Below are 15286 nucleotides of genomic sequence, written 5' to 3' on the forward strand. Positions count from 1 at the left end.
AAGTGGAGTACCACAGGGTTCAGTCCTGGGTCCTCTCCTGTTTGGTATCTACTTCTCAGAAGTACAGGCTAACACAGAAGGTCTTTAGCCAGCAAAGTTTGTAAATAACTGCAAACTTGGAAACCTAATCAAAACTCCTAACGATGTGGACATCCTACAAAAGGGCCTCACTGACACAGATGCCTGGTGTCAAAGCCATGTCCTCAAGCTCAATGCCAAAAAGTGCACTGTCATCCCCGTTGGTAAAAACTCTGTACCCATGAGCTACCACATGGGTGTAAGTCTACTTAACACCAAAAGTGTGATAAGAGACCTTGGGACACAGGTGGACAAGTAGTCTCTCCTTTGATAATCACATTGCCACAGTAGTCAGAAAATCCTTCTACGTGGCACACCTCATCACAAAAGGTTTCTCATCCAGGAAAAAAAGGTCATTGTTCCCCTCTACTTGTCACAGACCCATTACATAGAGTACAACACCCGTTTTGTTATGTACCAAATAAGACATCAACAACTGGAAATGTCGCAGAAATACCTTACAAAGATGATTACCGGCCTCAAACAGATGCCCTACGCTGACCATCTCAAAAAAAAACCCTCCAGCTATACTCAGTCACATATCGCCTACTCAGAGGCAATCTCTGCCTAACATACAAAGCTATGTCAAACCCAGAGCTTTTGCACATGCTCCACTTAAAGAAATCCCAATCCCTCTGAGGTACATGCTCTAGGGACCTAAACCTTGTGACTACAATAAACAGAACCTGCTGGAGGGATATATTCCTGTCCCAGAGACTTCCCATACTCTGGAACAAACTACCTATCTATATCAAAAGAAGCTCCTCATTAGCACTCAAGAAAAATCTACATGATTGGATGGGAAAAAAGAATTTATGTTCTTACCGTAACGTTCCATGTGAATTGTTCATCTCTCCTTTGTTCTTACACACGGGTTTGGAGCCGATCCTCGGCTCTGAGTCGGTCACATCACAAGCTCTGCATGTAAGAGAAGCTCAAGGCACAGTCTACATCCCATGATCCTCCGCTGTTATCCCTCAGATCTAGTTTGCAAGAACCCAGAACGCACTACTAACCACTGCGTCTAGCGCTCATTCAATCACACACTTGAAACTGAAACATAAGAACTAAACACAGATAGGTTGTACAGCTACTATGCAACCTACTAAAAAGTAGGTAGTGTAAATAACCCAGAGAAGGCCAACCAGACACTAGTCGTACTAGTTCTTCCAGATCGCGGTGGGGGAAGGAGGGAGGGGATGTAAGAACAAAGGCGAGATGAACAATTCACATGGAACGTTAGGGTAAGAACATAACTTCATGTGAAATTGTTCGATCTCGCCGTTTGTTCTTACACACGGATAGCGTCCCTAGCTCCGTTACCCTGGGTGACTTACGGAAGAACGTTCCTGAGTACAGTGGAACTAAAGGATGCCCTGTCCTTGGAGGTCCTGTCCACTTTGTAGTGAGTGACAAAAGTATGAGGCTTTGCCCACGTCGCCACTGCACAAATAGTATCCAACGGTAGTCGAGCGGCATGGGCTAGAGAAGTAGAAACGGCCCTAGTAGAATGAGCCTTAGGTTTGAACGGAAGTGGCTGTTTTGAAGCTTAATATTCAAAATTTATGCAGTCCGAAAGCCATTTGGATAATGTGCATTTTGTTACTGCCATGCCCTTCTTATTATCTGCGAATGACACAAACAGCTGATCCGATTTCCTGCAATCCTTTGTTCTGTCCAGGTAAAATCTCAGCAGCCTATGTACATCCAATTTGTGCATGTATTCCAACTTGTTTGAATGGTTTCTGAAAAATGTGGGAAGTTCTATGGATTGGTTAATATTAAGCACAGAACATACCTTCGGGAGGAATGACGGATTTGTACGCAAGGAGACTCTGTCTGGATGGAAAACCATGTACGGTGGCCTAACGGACAAGGCCTGTAGCTCTGATATTCTACGAGCTGAAGTAACAGCAATAAGAAAGAGAGTCTTCCATGACAAATACTTAAGTGAACACGTTGAAGCTGGTTCGAAGGGTGGTAGCATAAGTTGAGATAACATCAAATTCAAGTGCCGTGGAAAAACCGGATCCCGAATGGGTGGACGGAGGTGAAAGGTACCCTTCATGAAAGCTCTACAAAGTCTGTGGGACATAACTGTAGAGCCTCCTTCACCTACATGAAAGTTAGATATGGCCACTAACTGTACTCTTATCGTGGAAGTAGAGGCCCCTTCGTGAAACAGTGTAGATAAAAATTCCAAGATTTTGTGTATCGGGGCCACCAAGGGATCTATACCTTGCCCTGATGCCCAACACGCAAAACGTTTCCATTTGCTCCTGTATAGTTTCCTGGTGGAGGCTTTGTGGGAAGAAACTAGAATGTGCTGTACTGCTGGAGACAAACAATCCGACCTGGCTAAATTGGGAAGCGGAGCAGCCAAGCTGTCAGTTTGAGGGACTGGAGGGATGGCTAAGGAACTCCCGACGAGTGAGTCAATAGGTCTGGCACTGGGTCCAGAATCCATGGTTCCTCCATCTGGTGGGCTCGAAGAAAGGGAAACCAGATCTGTCGAGGCCAGAATGGTGCTATTAGGATGATCGTCCTTTCCAGACTCCTGGCTTTCTGTAGAAATTTGGGTATCAAAGGAACAGGAGGAAATGCGTATAGGAGACCCAGGGGCCAATCGTGCACCAGTGCGTCCCTGGGGGCACCCCCCGGAGGGGGAAGTAGGGCAAAGTAGCTTCTGCATTTGGCATTTAAGGGGGATGCAAAAAGATCGCAGCAAGGCTGGCCCCATCTGTGGAAAATCCTTTCCGCCACTTGATTTTTGAGGGACCACTCGTGTGGCAACAGGATGGCTCTGCTCAACCTGTCCGCAATGACGTTGGATGACCCCGGGATGTGCGTTGCTATCAGAAAGCAACCTGTGGATGCAGCCCACTGCCAAATTCTCAGGGCCTCTCTGCATAATGGGTAAGACCTGGTTCCACCTTGTTTATGTACCAGACCACTGACATTTTGTCCGTCTGAACTGCCACTGTTCCTAGAGGTAGGGATTCGTGAAAGTGTTGCAACGCTAGAAACACTGCTCTCAACTCCAGGACACTGATGTGCAGATTGTACTCTATCTTGGACCATTCTCCTTGGATCATTCTCCCCTGAAAAAGTCCCCCCCAACCCTATCAGGGAAGCGTCCGTGGTTATTATGGCTGTAGGGCTGGGTAGTACAAATGGGCGACCCATCATCAGATCTTGGCTGTTCAACCACCATCGAAGATCCCGCTTGCAAGACTCCGTGATCAAGATGTCGTGTGACAAAGGAAGTTGATGGAACAACCACTGCGTGAAGAGCAGCCACTGGAGGACCCTCATGTGCATCCTGCCCAGAGGAACTGCAATAAGGGTAGCTGCCATCATGCCCAGGACTTTCAGCACTTGCACAGCAGAAGCTTTCTTGTTCCGAAGAAGAATAGCGACCTGATCCCGGAAGGCTGACACTCTTGTCTGGGGAAGCTTGATCAGAGCTGTAATAGTATCCAACTCCGCTCCTATGAATGAGATATGCTGTGAGGGCGATAAGGCAGATTTGTCGAAGTTGACTGAGATTCCTAAATGGGAATAGAGACTGATTGTGCAGTCCCAGGCTTGTACAAGATGATGCTTGGTGGTGGCGGTGAGGAGCCAGTCGCCCAGATACAGAAACACCCGGAATCCTAGACGCCACTACTGCCATGCATTTGTTGAACACCCTGGGGGCTGAGGTGAGACCAAAGGGCAGAGCTCGAAATTGGAAATGACTGGCTCCCAGCCGGAAGCGCAGGTGATCTCTGGAGACACTGGCCATTTTGATATGGTAGTACGCGTCCCTGAGATCTAAAGAGCACATCCAATCGTCCTTCTGCAAAAAGGGAAGGATCGATTGTAGCATGACCATCCGGAATTTCTCCTTCCTTATGAAGGTGTTGAGTTTGCTGAGGTCCAATATTGGCCTCCAGTCCCCTGTCTTCTTTGGAACTAAAAAGAACCTTGAGTAAGTTCCGGATCCTATCTGGTCCGCCGGGACTGGTTGGATGACTTTTTTTGAGCAGCTTTCTTATTTCTATGGCTGCTTGATCTCGCAGATTGGGTGGAACATCTGGAAATCTCTTCTGATCGGGGGGAATGGTTATAAATGGGATGTTGTAACCTCTGGTTATTACGCTTTTTACCCAGGAATCTGAAGTGAGATTTAGCCAGGCCTCTGGGTATAAAGCTAAGCGACCCCCCGACTGCCTCCAGAGCATGACAGTCGGGCCTCCCCTCAGGAGTGCTGGAAGGGCTTCCCAGGGACGCTATCCCTATTCGCCCTGGTTCTGCAGACCCCCTCTGCCGCCTGGGCGGCATCTTCCATTTCTCCCTCCTCCTCTGCCTCTGGAGGGGGCATCACTCTGTGTGGACTGGAAAGATCCCAGAGTCTTTCGGAACCACATTTTTCCGCCTCTTTGCCCTTTGGGGTACCAGTCTGGTCGGGGCGGAAAAATGGACCCCTACGGCAGACAGAGTCTTACCTTCTTGCTCACACAGAGCGAGAGTCTCCTTTAATTTGGGTCCAAACAGGGTGGCACCATCACAAGGGGCGCTGGTAAAGGAAGACTTTAAGGCTTCCGCAAAGAAGCACAGGCGCATCCAAGACTGTCTCAGCAGAACAATCGCTGAAGCCCTACTCGAACCCTCGGCCGCATACGAAATGAGCCTCATGGATGAGTTTACTATCGAAGTGAGGGTGTTAAGCTGTGCTACCTTTTCCGAGACAGCAGCATCTGTGTTACCCTGGAGAGCATCTCGCAGCTCCTTAAGGAGATCTCTCTGAAGACGCGTAAAGTACGTGAGGTAGTTCAGCAAACGCATGGAAAAAGTTGCTGAACTGAAAATGCGCTTCCCATACCTGCCCATAGTCCTAGAATCCTTGTTAGGAGGATGGACAGAGGAAGATGCCTCGGACATTTCCTCCTTCGTGGCTGCCGCTACCATCATAGCATCCACTGGGACTCCTTTAGTAAGATAAGTCTTGCCCTGGGGGGCAGTGATATATTTATTCGGCCTCCGAGGGACTGGTTCCGCTGTATCCGGAGTCTCCCACGCCCTTCGAGCTATTAGGTCCATTAACTCATCGAAGGGCGGGGTCACCCAGGAGGTAGAAGGTTGAGCCCCAAAAGCCTTCAGCAACACCGATTCGTCCTCAGTGGGGGCAAGGGTCTGCCAATCACCCCTCTGTTTCAAGATCTCCAGGATGTCAGCAAATGAGACATCCTCAGATGGGGACCGTGGGGACCCCTCTGACTCATCCAAATCGGTGTCCTATGTCAATGATTCCAGTGGGGAATCAATGTGCCTCCTCTTGCACAATTTCTTCCTCGGGACTTCATCAGAGGGAGCATCTGGTGAAGCTTCCGAGGAACAGGGGACACCATCTGGGGCTGGCTGAGGCATTGGGTCTCTACGCTTGGGAGAGATTGCAGGTACAGCTACAGAACGCGGCCCTTTGGGGGAAGGAGAAGAAGACTGCGATGAAGTAAATGTCTTCTCAGACAAGACCTTCCTCATAACGTCAAAGGCACTGGAGCCCCGGGCCGAGGACTCCACCGTATCCGAAGAGCAGGGTAGTTTCCCCGAGACCGGGACCACGGGCTCCGACACAGAGGACGGAGCCGAGCTAATCTGTGCCGAGGCTCCTAGGGGGAGAGTAGGAACCGAAAGTTCGGTTCGACTCTCGGCCCCGGAACCGAGGAGAGACCGTCGGCTTCGTGACTCCTTGATGGGTTCTGAGGGAGTCTATGTCAGTGGAGCCGATCGCACTAAGGAAGGCTTCGGTACCGAGGGTTCAACAATCATCAGTTCCTCTTCTCCCGGCTCTGAGGACTCGATGGGTCTCGAAGGAGGATCTGCAGGAGACGCAGGGAGGGCTTCAAGTTTCGATACCAATTGGGACGAAACCGCAATTAGTTTGAACAGAGCCGTGTTCTCCATGAGCTTCTGTACCACTCTATCCACGTTGGTATCAGATAGCGGCCTGGAAGAACGGGTCGAAGGGGCCGATGATGCCACTGAACGAAGGATCGAGGGGAGGCACCTCCGACACCGGCTCCAAGACCTGGGCCTCGATCAGAGATAATCGCTCGAGGCTCGGCCACGAGGTCCGTGGAGCCGGCGACCGAACCTTAGTAGAGGTGCTCGGAGCCGATGACCTGGGCTCCGATACCTTCGAAGTCTTCGACCCCTTCGAAGACTTCGACGCCTGATCAGCCTTCTCCAAGGCTTCTTGAAAGTCTGGCTTTAACAAGCCCCTGTCGATTAACTTCCTGCGCCTTTCCATCATGACCCTTCCCACTGAAGGAGTGACAAATAGAGCAGTGCTCCTGCAGGTGGAGAGGGCCAAGACAGTAGACGCAGGAAGCATGACAGTCTGTGATGGACATTTTCTGTCCACAATCTCTGCCATGTCTAACAAGTAACTAATTCTACCAATAACTTGTAAACGGTTAGTCTAACACACTACTTTTTCTATGTGTAACTAGTATGTAGATATATATAAAACTACGGATTATACAAGGATATATATATATATATATATATATATATATATATATATATATATAGGTATAAACACTGCACACAAGGACTAAATACTAAATGTTAAGAAAAGTCTTAACAGTATAAAAGAAACTATTTACTGCTGTCAGAGCCTTGACAGGACTAAATAGGCCTAAGCCAAAAACACTACAATTATTAGAATATATATACATATACACATATATATATATATATATATATATATATAATGGAAACCCCTATGAGGAAAACAAACACACACACAACTATTATTAACTAGAGTAATTAGGTTAAATAGCTCTAAATTCTCAAAATACTGAAAAAAAATACAAAGTTATACTGGCCCGAGCTCTCCTCAACGTGATCTGTTGCAGCGGCAAACTAGATCTGAGGGATAACAGTGGAGGATCATGGGATGTAGACTGGGCCTTGAGCTTCTCTTAGATGCAGAGCTTGTGATGCGGCCGACTCAGAGCCAAGGATCGGCTCCAAACCAGTGTGTAAGAACAAACGGCGAGATCGAACAATTTCACATTAGGAAATTCACCCCGGGAATCACGTCTGTGGCTCTCATCGACAGGGGCACAGGAAAAGATTTTCTTGGGTGGCGAAAGCCTGGGTACCTTTTTGGCTAGGCTTATAAAGGCTCTAAGGCCAATAGCCTAGAACCTACCTATGAACCTAATCATACCATACTTAACAGAATGTGTTGCAGCCTGACATCGACAGGATTATAACCTGACATCTACAGCATCATACCATACTTAACAGAATGTTTTACAACCTGACATCTAAAGCATTAACAGAATGTTTTATAACCTGACATCTACAATATCATACCATACTTAAAAGAATGTTCTGCAACCTGACATCTACAGCGTCATACCATACTTAACAGAATGTTCTACAACGTGTAATCTACGGCATCATACCATACTTACCAGAAAGTTTTCCAACCTGATATCTACAGCATTGTATAATACTTAACAGAATGTTCTGCAACCTGACATCTACAGCATCATACCAAGCTACAGCATTATACCATACTTAACAGAATGCTCTGAAGCCTGACAGCTACAGCATCATACCATACTTAACAGAAAGTTTTCCAACCTGACATCTACAGCATTATACCATACTAAACAAAATGTTGTGAAACCTGACATCTACAACATTATGCCATACTTAACAGAATGTCTACAACCTGACATCTACAGCATCATACCATACTTAACAGAATGTTTTCCAACCCGAGATCTACAGCATTATACCATACTTAACAGAATGTTCTGCAGCTCAACATCTACAGCATCATACCATACTTAACAGAATGTTCTGCAACCTGACATTACATCATACCATACTTACCAGAATGTTCTGAAACCTGACATCTACAGCATTATACCAAGCTACAGCATTATACCATACTTAACAGAATGCGTTACAACCTGACATCTACAGCATCATACCATACTTAACATAATGTTTTGCAACCTGACAGTATGAGTAAGCTCCAACAATTTTGCCCTCTGCTACAAATTAGACACCTCACCAGTTAATTGGTCTAGGACAGCAAACTGGTATAAGAATGTGTGCCTGAATTTGTGGCCCTGAAGGCCAGCAGCTGTTTAACCTTCTTCACACACCAATCTATTACTCTACTTTCCGTGTGGCTTGTAAAGCACTGGGGAAGCATCCAATGAGGACTAGGCTTCTGCATCACCACATGGTTCTCAAAGAAAGGTTTGTGATTCCTGGACCCTAAAGAAAATATCAGCCATCATTTGTGATGTCTTCTTAAACTGACAGCTGAGGAAACAACTGACATCTGACTGCCTCCAGGAGGGAACAATCACGTAAGGCCTCAAGAAGGCTGCTGCCCTTCCAATCCCCAGAATGGGAACCGCAAAGGCCTAAGTTTGGCAGGAATTCCTGCTGTTAGCTTGTTGTAACCAATGGACATACCATCACCTCAACATTAGTTTTTCCCAGCTGTTGATATTGTTGCTGCTGGACACAAATGAATCAAACTAGAGAGACTCATGCATTCACAAAATTGGACCATGGGGAGCGACAAAGGTGACAATAACTTCAGTGTTTTTTTCCTCTTCCTCACTGTCCACAGATTCTCTAACTAATGGTCATATCACAATAGGCAGGGGGAAGAGCTGTTCAGCTTTCTTTAGTCTGCATTTTGTCAGACTTCCCTGAATTTGGGGTTGGTTAGAAAGAGGAAAGCCTCTTCAGGTTTCTGTGTAGAATGTGTGTTTACTCTGTCACAATTCTAGCTGTGGTCCTTGAATGGGGAAGTCCTCATCTTTGGGGTTCTGTGCAAAATGTGCAGTTATTCTTTCACAATTCTAGCTGTGGTCCTTTGGAAATCCAACTGGGGAGAAGGAGAAGAGACAGGAAAATTCTAGGCATCCTCAGGCCTTCTGTTTCAGCATTGTGAAGTGGTGGGAGGCTAAAATGTAAACATGACTGATTAAAGATGCTTCATACCTTGCAAGTCCACACACAACTCTGGTACTATTTAGACAGAAAAAAATCTTTTAGAACTTCTGATCAGTTCATTTCTTGCAAAGTTTTATAAAAAAAGACTTCTCAAAACAGACTATTCCAAAATGGCTATCGCATGCTATTACCTTTTGTTATACCCAGCACAACAAAATTCCATGTGGGGTCAAGGCTCACTCTACCAGTGCCTTGGCTTCAATGTCTTTCTGGAAAAGGCTGGATGGTGAAGAATTCTAGAAGCAGTAACTTGGCCCTTTGTGCATACTTTTACAAACCACTTGCAGCTAGACTATAGCATCTGCTAGGACCACTCTCAGGGGTTCCTGGACCCTCATCCTTCCCCTTACCAGTCAGTTTAAGCTACACAGCTAAGGCTACTGCGGCAGTGATCAAATGAAGAAAGTACAGTTCTCTCACCACTTACCTTAACTGTAGACGTTAGAGAGTATATCCGTGTTGCAGTTAATTATTGGGTCTTCCTGCCATACAGAAGCCCAAGGCTGTCCCAAGTGACAGTCTTCTACCAGCCCCAGTAAGTGGAAGTGCGTATGCACCAAACTCAGGATGTTGTGTTATAAAATGGGGGTCAGCCAGCAACATCTTCAGGTCTCTGACTAAGCTAAAGTCTGATGATCCTGATGTATAGCACTACCAGCTGTCCTAAGTACAAATCAAAGAATCCAGACTTAAAGGGAATGGGTGAGGAGATGCGGCAGGACCCACCCCAACCCAGGAAAGGAAAACAGAGAAAAGCAAAGGGGAAGGTGGGGAGGAAATGGTAATGCAATACTGACCGACTTGAACATGTACAATTATGGTAGCTAGATAGTAGTTAAAATGCTGCAGTACTAATTCTTGGAGAGACTTCGAGCTTTTCAAAAGGGAGGTGAGACGGGAATGCTGTCGGTGGACAACAGGCACAGCATAGTGGCAGGGGAGAACCGCCTCTTGCCCTCAAGATGAACCCAAGCCAGGACACTGACAATGGCTGGTTTCTCCTTTCCAAAACCATGACATTGGGTCTGATACTGGCAAATTTCTCCTTTCGAAAACTTGGGACACTGTGTACAATACTGGCAAGTCTGTCCAATCCAATACCACGACACTGTCAGACACGGGCAAGCTTCTACGTTTCAAAGGATGACACTATGGAAACTAGCAGGTTTCTCTGGTCCAAACCATGCCACTGTGTATGCAACACTGGAAGGTACTCAGTTCCCAACAATGCCCCTATATGTGGCACTGGTAAGATTGAAGTTACAAGCTATGCCACTATGTCTGGCGCTGGCAGGTTTTTGCACAGAACTAAATCTTCACACTGTAGTCCTGGGTTGGACCAAAATCCTCCCCACTGGCCAATAATGAACTTCTGAGCTACTAACCTTACCAGTGTGTGCTCATAACAAACATGCCTGGTAAAGTTTCCCAGTTAGACTAAAAACTAAAGTGTTAGGTCTCAGTGATGCCCAACACCAAGAATTAGACTGACAAACAGCACCCAAACCTGCCCCGGAAGCATACCCTGACTACAGCTCAGGTGACCAGGGTTTGACTAGTGGTTTGAGCAACTGATGGTTCTGGTAAGAAGGGGCATGCTGGGGGGAGGGGTTCTCACCCAACCTGCACCACTGAGAGCTTTGCTGGACAAATAGTTGTGGGGATAGGTCAAAAGGATGCGAGTGTGGCCATCGAATCAGGGGATGGTAGCACATCTTCTTTTGGCATATGTGGGAAGCAAGCAAGCATGTATATACTGAGTGGGGATAGGCAGCCCCTGTAGTGATGCAAGTGCTCATGTCACTACAGGGGGGTGGGGAGGAGTAGTGGGATAATATGAAGTTTATAAATAAAAAATGCTCTCATTATGGGAGGCCAGCACATCAAAAGCACTCTGACTGTCAGGTTGAAGACTCCCTTACAGGCTTGACAGTCAGCAGGTATGGGGGAAATGGTCACAGAACCCAAACAAACTCCTTTCAATTTCTTACCGTCTTTTCGGAGAACCTTCTGTAGAAGATGCAGATGATGATGAACGGTCACGCTGCTGCTTGTGTGGTGGAGATCCACTTGGAGACCTTCAGTTAAAGAGAATATCGTAAGAACAAACGGATTTAATATCTAAATCACCATCTTAATGCTTTACAAAAAGATGGATCCAAAGACTGAAAATTCATGCTTTGCCCATAAATATTCACAGGGTGGCTCACTGCACTTCAGAGCAATGCATAAAAAATAATCAAAGACTAACACTTTTCAGAGTTAGAAAACTATACGGCGTGGCACCTTCCTTAACATTATAAAGCAATAAAACTGGTCTGACATGAGCTCAGGACTACTCCTGAGCTTTCAACAAGTGCATGGTTTTTACTGAGTACAGTATAAATCGCCCATACTTAAACCCCCAATTTGGCTCTTGCTTTAGTAGCGTAGACCCCCCTACCAACATCCGCTCTGCCCCTACTCTGGCCATACCTCTTCCTTTTCTTCTCCTTGGTCTTGTGCTTGCTTTTGGGACTTGAAGACCTACAGGACCAAAAAAAAGTAACATTTACATCCACGTACACCTTCCCCTTACCCAAACAGGAGAGACAGAAAAATGCTATTACATGATAAATAAACCTCTCATTAGAATGTAGTGTGCACAGCAAAAAACTATACTGTACATAATGGAAACATTTTTATGGTTACCAAATCAAACTATCAAACTGCCACTACTAAGGGGCAAAATGAAAATAAAGCAAAGACAGCAAAAAAAAAAAAAAAACTTTCACCACCTCCCAATCTGGCTGCTGCTCCTTCCCTCACCATGTTCTCCCACTACAAGCAGTGCACAATACCAAATTTATGGATCCAATCCTACCTACTGCTTTTCCAACAGTCTCCTACACTGCTGTTACATAACCTGCAGCAGTCTCGGCTAATTTACATCAGACCAGACAGGAGGAAAGACAAGGACATTACACTGCAACTTAGATTTTTTTAATAAAATACTACTACACAATTTCAATACAGAATAAATTACCATTGAAAACATCCTGTAAGACAAATACAATTGGTCTCTCTCTCTCATCTGACAATCTAAGCTCACGACTACAGGCATTAGATTTCAAATATCTAAATATCACTATTTACAAAAATAAACTCTATTCTGGTCCCAGTGAACACTGTTTTTATGCAGAAATTACCACAACACAAGAAAGTAATGACAGTAGATCATACCTAGCTTTTACATGACATGCAACATTTCAGTAACAAAATTTAAAAATAAAGACTAAATAATACAACAGCATATTATAGCACACCACTAATGCTGAACGGACACCATCACTCATGTACTCTGCATCTGCCTATACCAGGATATTAATTTATTTCCATTTGTTTACTGTAAAGTCCAACCGGATGACAAGCCCCTTTTCAATGGAGGCATGTGGAGAAAAGCTTCACAGTAACAGCAGTACATACACAAGATATACAATATACAAGATATACAACATACAGAATACTCAGGTAACATTATTATGGAAAACACTAGAATGGATTACCAAGTTTGTACCAATTGGCAGTACAATGTTTCAACCCTTGTAATGACTTTTTATTAATTCCATGGAAAAGATTTTAAATTGTGTGTGTGCGTGTGCGTGTGCGGTGTGTGTGTGTGTGTGTGTGTGTGTGTGTGTGTGTGTGTGTGTGTGTGTGTGTGTGTGACTTAATACGGTTTCTTATTTGAGATAATGGCCTTGTGGAATGAGTGAAGAGTTATTTGGAGGAAGAGACAATGACTGGACAAATGACTTTCAAACATTCATAAAGTTTAAAAGGCAGAATCTCTCTATGGACCATATCACCTTGCCAACACCTACCTTTTTAAGGTACTACCTTCTTTGAAGAAAGTCAGATTAGGGATGAACTTATAGGCACTAGACCAGCTGTCAAAATTTGCATTACAGGAAGCAATGGCATGAGTGTTTTCCATTAACAGAAGACTTTTCCACAGACGGGAAGCACCAAATAATAAATGTTCCTCCAGCAAGTGTCTGCTGATGGAGATTCAAGCCCTTACTTCCAGTGTTCAGCAGTCGCTGGCTGTTTGGAGGAGAAGGAGACTGAGGGGCTGGGTCCCTAACAGCAAGGAATAAGGGTAGAGCTTCAAGCTGGGATTCATAGCGGAGAGTCTTCAGGTCTTGTGATCTTTTTGGTTAGGGTATTTTACTGCTGAATTTGTCTAATCAGGACAGACAAAGGTATAACTGAAGTCATCTCATTCAGGTCAAAAGAAGATACTCAAACTGGGTAAAAACAGGAGGATTTCCAGACTATTGGTGTAACATGGTGGTCAAAGGATAAGGTGTCGTCTACTAAGACAATGAGATCTCAAACAACCACATCAGGTTGGAGAGGGGTGCTGCCTATAAATAATATAAATTGTTGAGATTTATTTAACAAAGAAGAGTACACTCCCACCCTTCTATACATTTAAATCTACTTCTACTATATCAGTAATTTGTATTGGTTTAGTCCTTAATGCAGTAGCAAAGTATCAGAGGCCGAGCAAATGACAGCAATCAGCTTGCATTCACGGGCAAATTTAGCTAGCCGTGTGTGTGTGTACACACACAAAGACACAGACTTGCATATAAAAAGTGCACATACCCCTATTAAAATGCCAAGTTTTTGTGACATAAAAAGACCGCAACAAAATAATTTCAAAACTTTTCCCACCTTTAATGTGACCTATAACTGGTACAATTCAATTGAAAAAGACACAAATCTGTTAGGGGAAAAATATAAAACATAAAAAACCTACAATAAGCTGGTTGTATAAGTGTGCACACCCTTAAACTAATACTTTGTTGAAGCACCTTTTATTTTCATTACAGCATTCAGTCTTCTTGGGTAGGAGTCTATCAGAATGGCACATCTTGACTTGGCAATATTTGTCCACTACTCTTCTTTGCAAAGGTGCTCCAAATCTGTCATATTGTGAGGGCATCTCTTGTGCACAGCCCACTTTAGGTCACCCCACAGACATTCTATCAGATTTAAGTCTGGTCTCTGGCCGGGGCAATCCAAAACTTTAATTTTCTTCTGGTGAAGCCATTCTTTTGTTGATTTGGAAGCATGCTTGGGGTCATTGTCATGCTGAAAGGTAAAATTCCTTTTCATCTTCAGCTTTCTAGCAGATGCCTGAAAGTTTTGGGCCAAAAGTGATTGGTATTTGGAACTTTTCATAATTCTCTCCACCTTGACTAAAGCCCCAGTTCCCACTGAAGAAAACCAACTCCAAAGCATGATACTGCTACCACCAAACTTCACCGTGGGGATGGTGCTCTTTTGGTGATGTGAAGTGTTGTTTTTGCACCAACTGTTTTGGAATTATGGCCAAAAAGTTCAACCTTGGTCTCAACAGACCAGAACACATTTTCCCACATACTTTTGGGAACCGATGTATTGTTTTGCAAATTTTAGCCAGGCCTGGATTGTGTGTGTAAGAAAAGGCTTTGTCTTGCAACCATCCCCCATACTCCAGACATATGTAGAATATGGAGAAAGTCACATGTAGTACACAACAGGTACTTGCCAGAAATTCCTGCAGCTCCTTCAGTGATGCTGTAGGTCTCTTGGCAGCCTCCCTGCCCCGTTTTTGTCTTGTCTTTTCATCAATTTAGGAGGGATGTCCAGTTCTTTGCAACGTCACTGTTGTCCCACATTTTCTCCACTTTATGATGACTGTCTTCAGTGTGTTCCATGGTATATCCAATCCTGTGGAAATTTTTTTGTACCCTTCTCCTGACTGCTACCATTCAACAATGAGATCCCTTTGATGCTTTGTAAGCTCTCTGTCAACCACGGCTTTTGCTGTAGCAGGCAACTGAATGAATGTAAGGAAAATCCCACTAGGACAGCTGACCCTTATTTGGGGTTTACTTCATTTTATTTACTGGCATTTGATTACCGGGAAAGTCGACAGGCCAGGTACCCCATTTTCAGTGGGGGCCCGGGGAGAAAAGCTCCAAGTTATACATAAAACTGGACAACTCAAACTTTAAAAGATTTACATAAAATAAGCTGCTAAAAAATAGACAAAAACTAATAAAACAGATCCAGCAGAGTCTCTAATTGATGGCAGGTATGTACCCAAGAAGACTGAAAGCTGTAATTA

At 44.8% G+C, this 15286-nt stretch overlaps 1 protein-coding gene across 6 annotated transcripts in view; it reads right to left on the reverse strand.

The window, feature by feature from the left end:
• The window catches only part of LOC122814063 (serine/arginine repetitive matrix protein 2-like), a 1651944-nt gene that overhangs the window by 893549 nt on the left and 743109 nt on the right, over positions 1 to 15286 (reverse strand). For 3 of the 6 annotated variants that reach the window (XM_044086668.1, XM_044086670.1, XM_044086669.1), the window contains exons 8-9: positions 11599 to 11649; positions 11115 to 11201 (exon numbers count right to left, since the gene is read on the reverse strand). The exons of 1 other annotated variant lie outside the window; for it this stretch is intronic. In XM_044086668.1, coding sequence (XP_043942603.1) covers positions 11115 to 11201; positions 11599 to 11649 — 138 coding nt within the window. The remainder of the gene's footprint in view (positions 1 to 11114; positions 11202 to 11598; positions 11650 to 15286) is intronic. 2 more of the 6 variants (XM_044086671.1, XM_044086672.1) reach the window with 2 other exon arrangements.

Source organism: Protopterus annectens, chromosome 10.part0 (genome assembly GCF_019279795.1).
Source record: "Protopterus annectens isolate FY-2018-M chromosome 10.part0, PAN1.0, whole genome shotgun sequence".
In the NCBI taxonomy this organism is placed as follows: Eukaryota; Metazoa; Chordata; order Ceratodontiformes; family Protopteridae; genus Protopterus; species Protopterus annectens.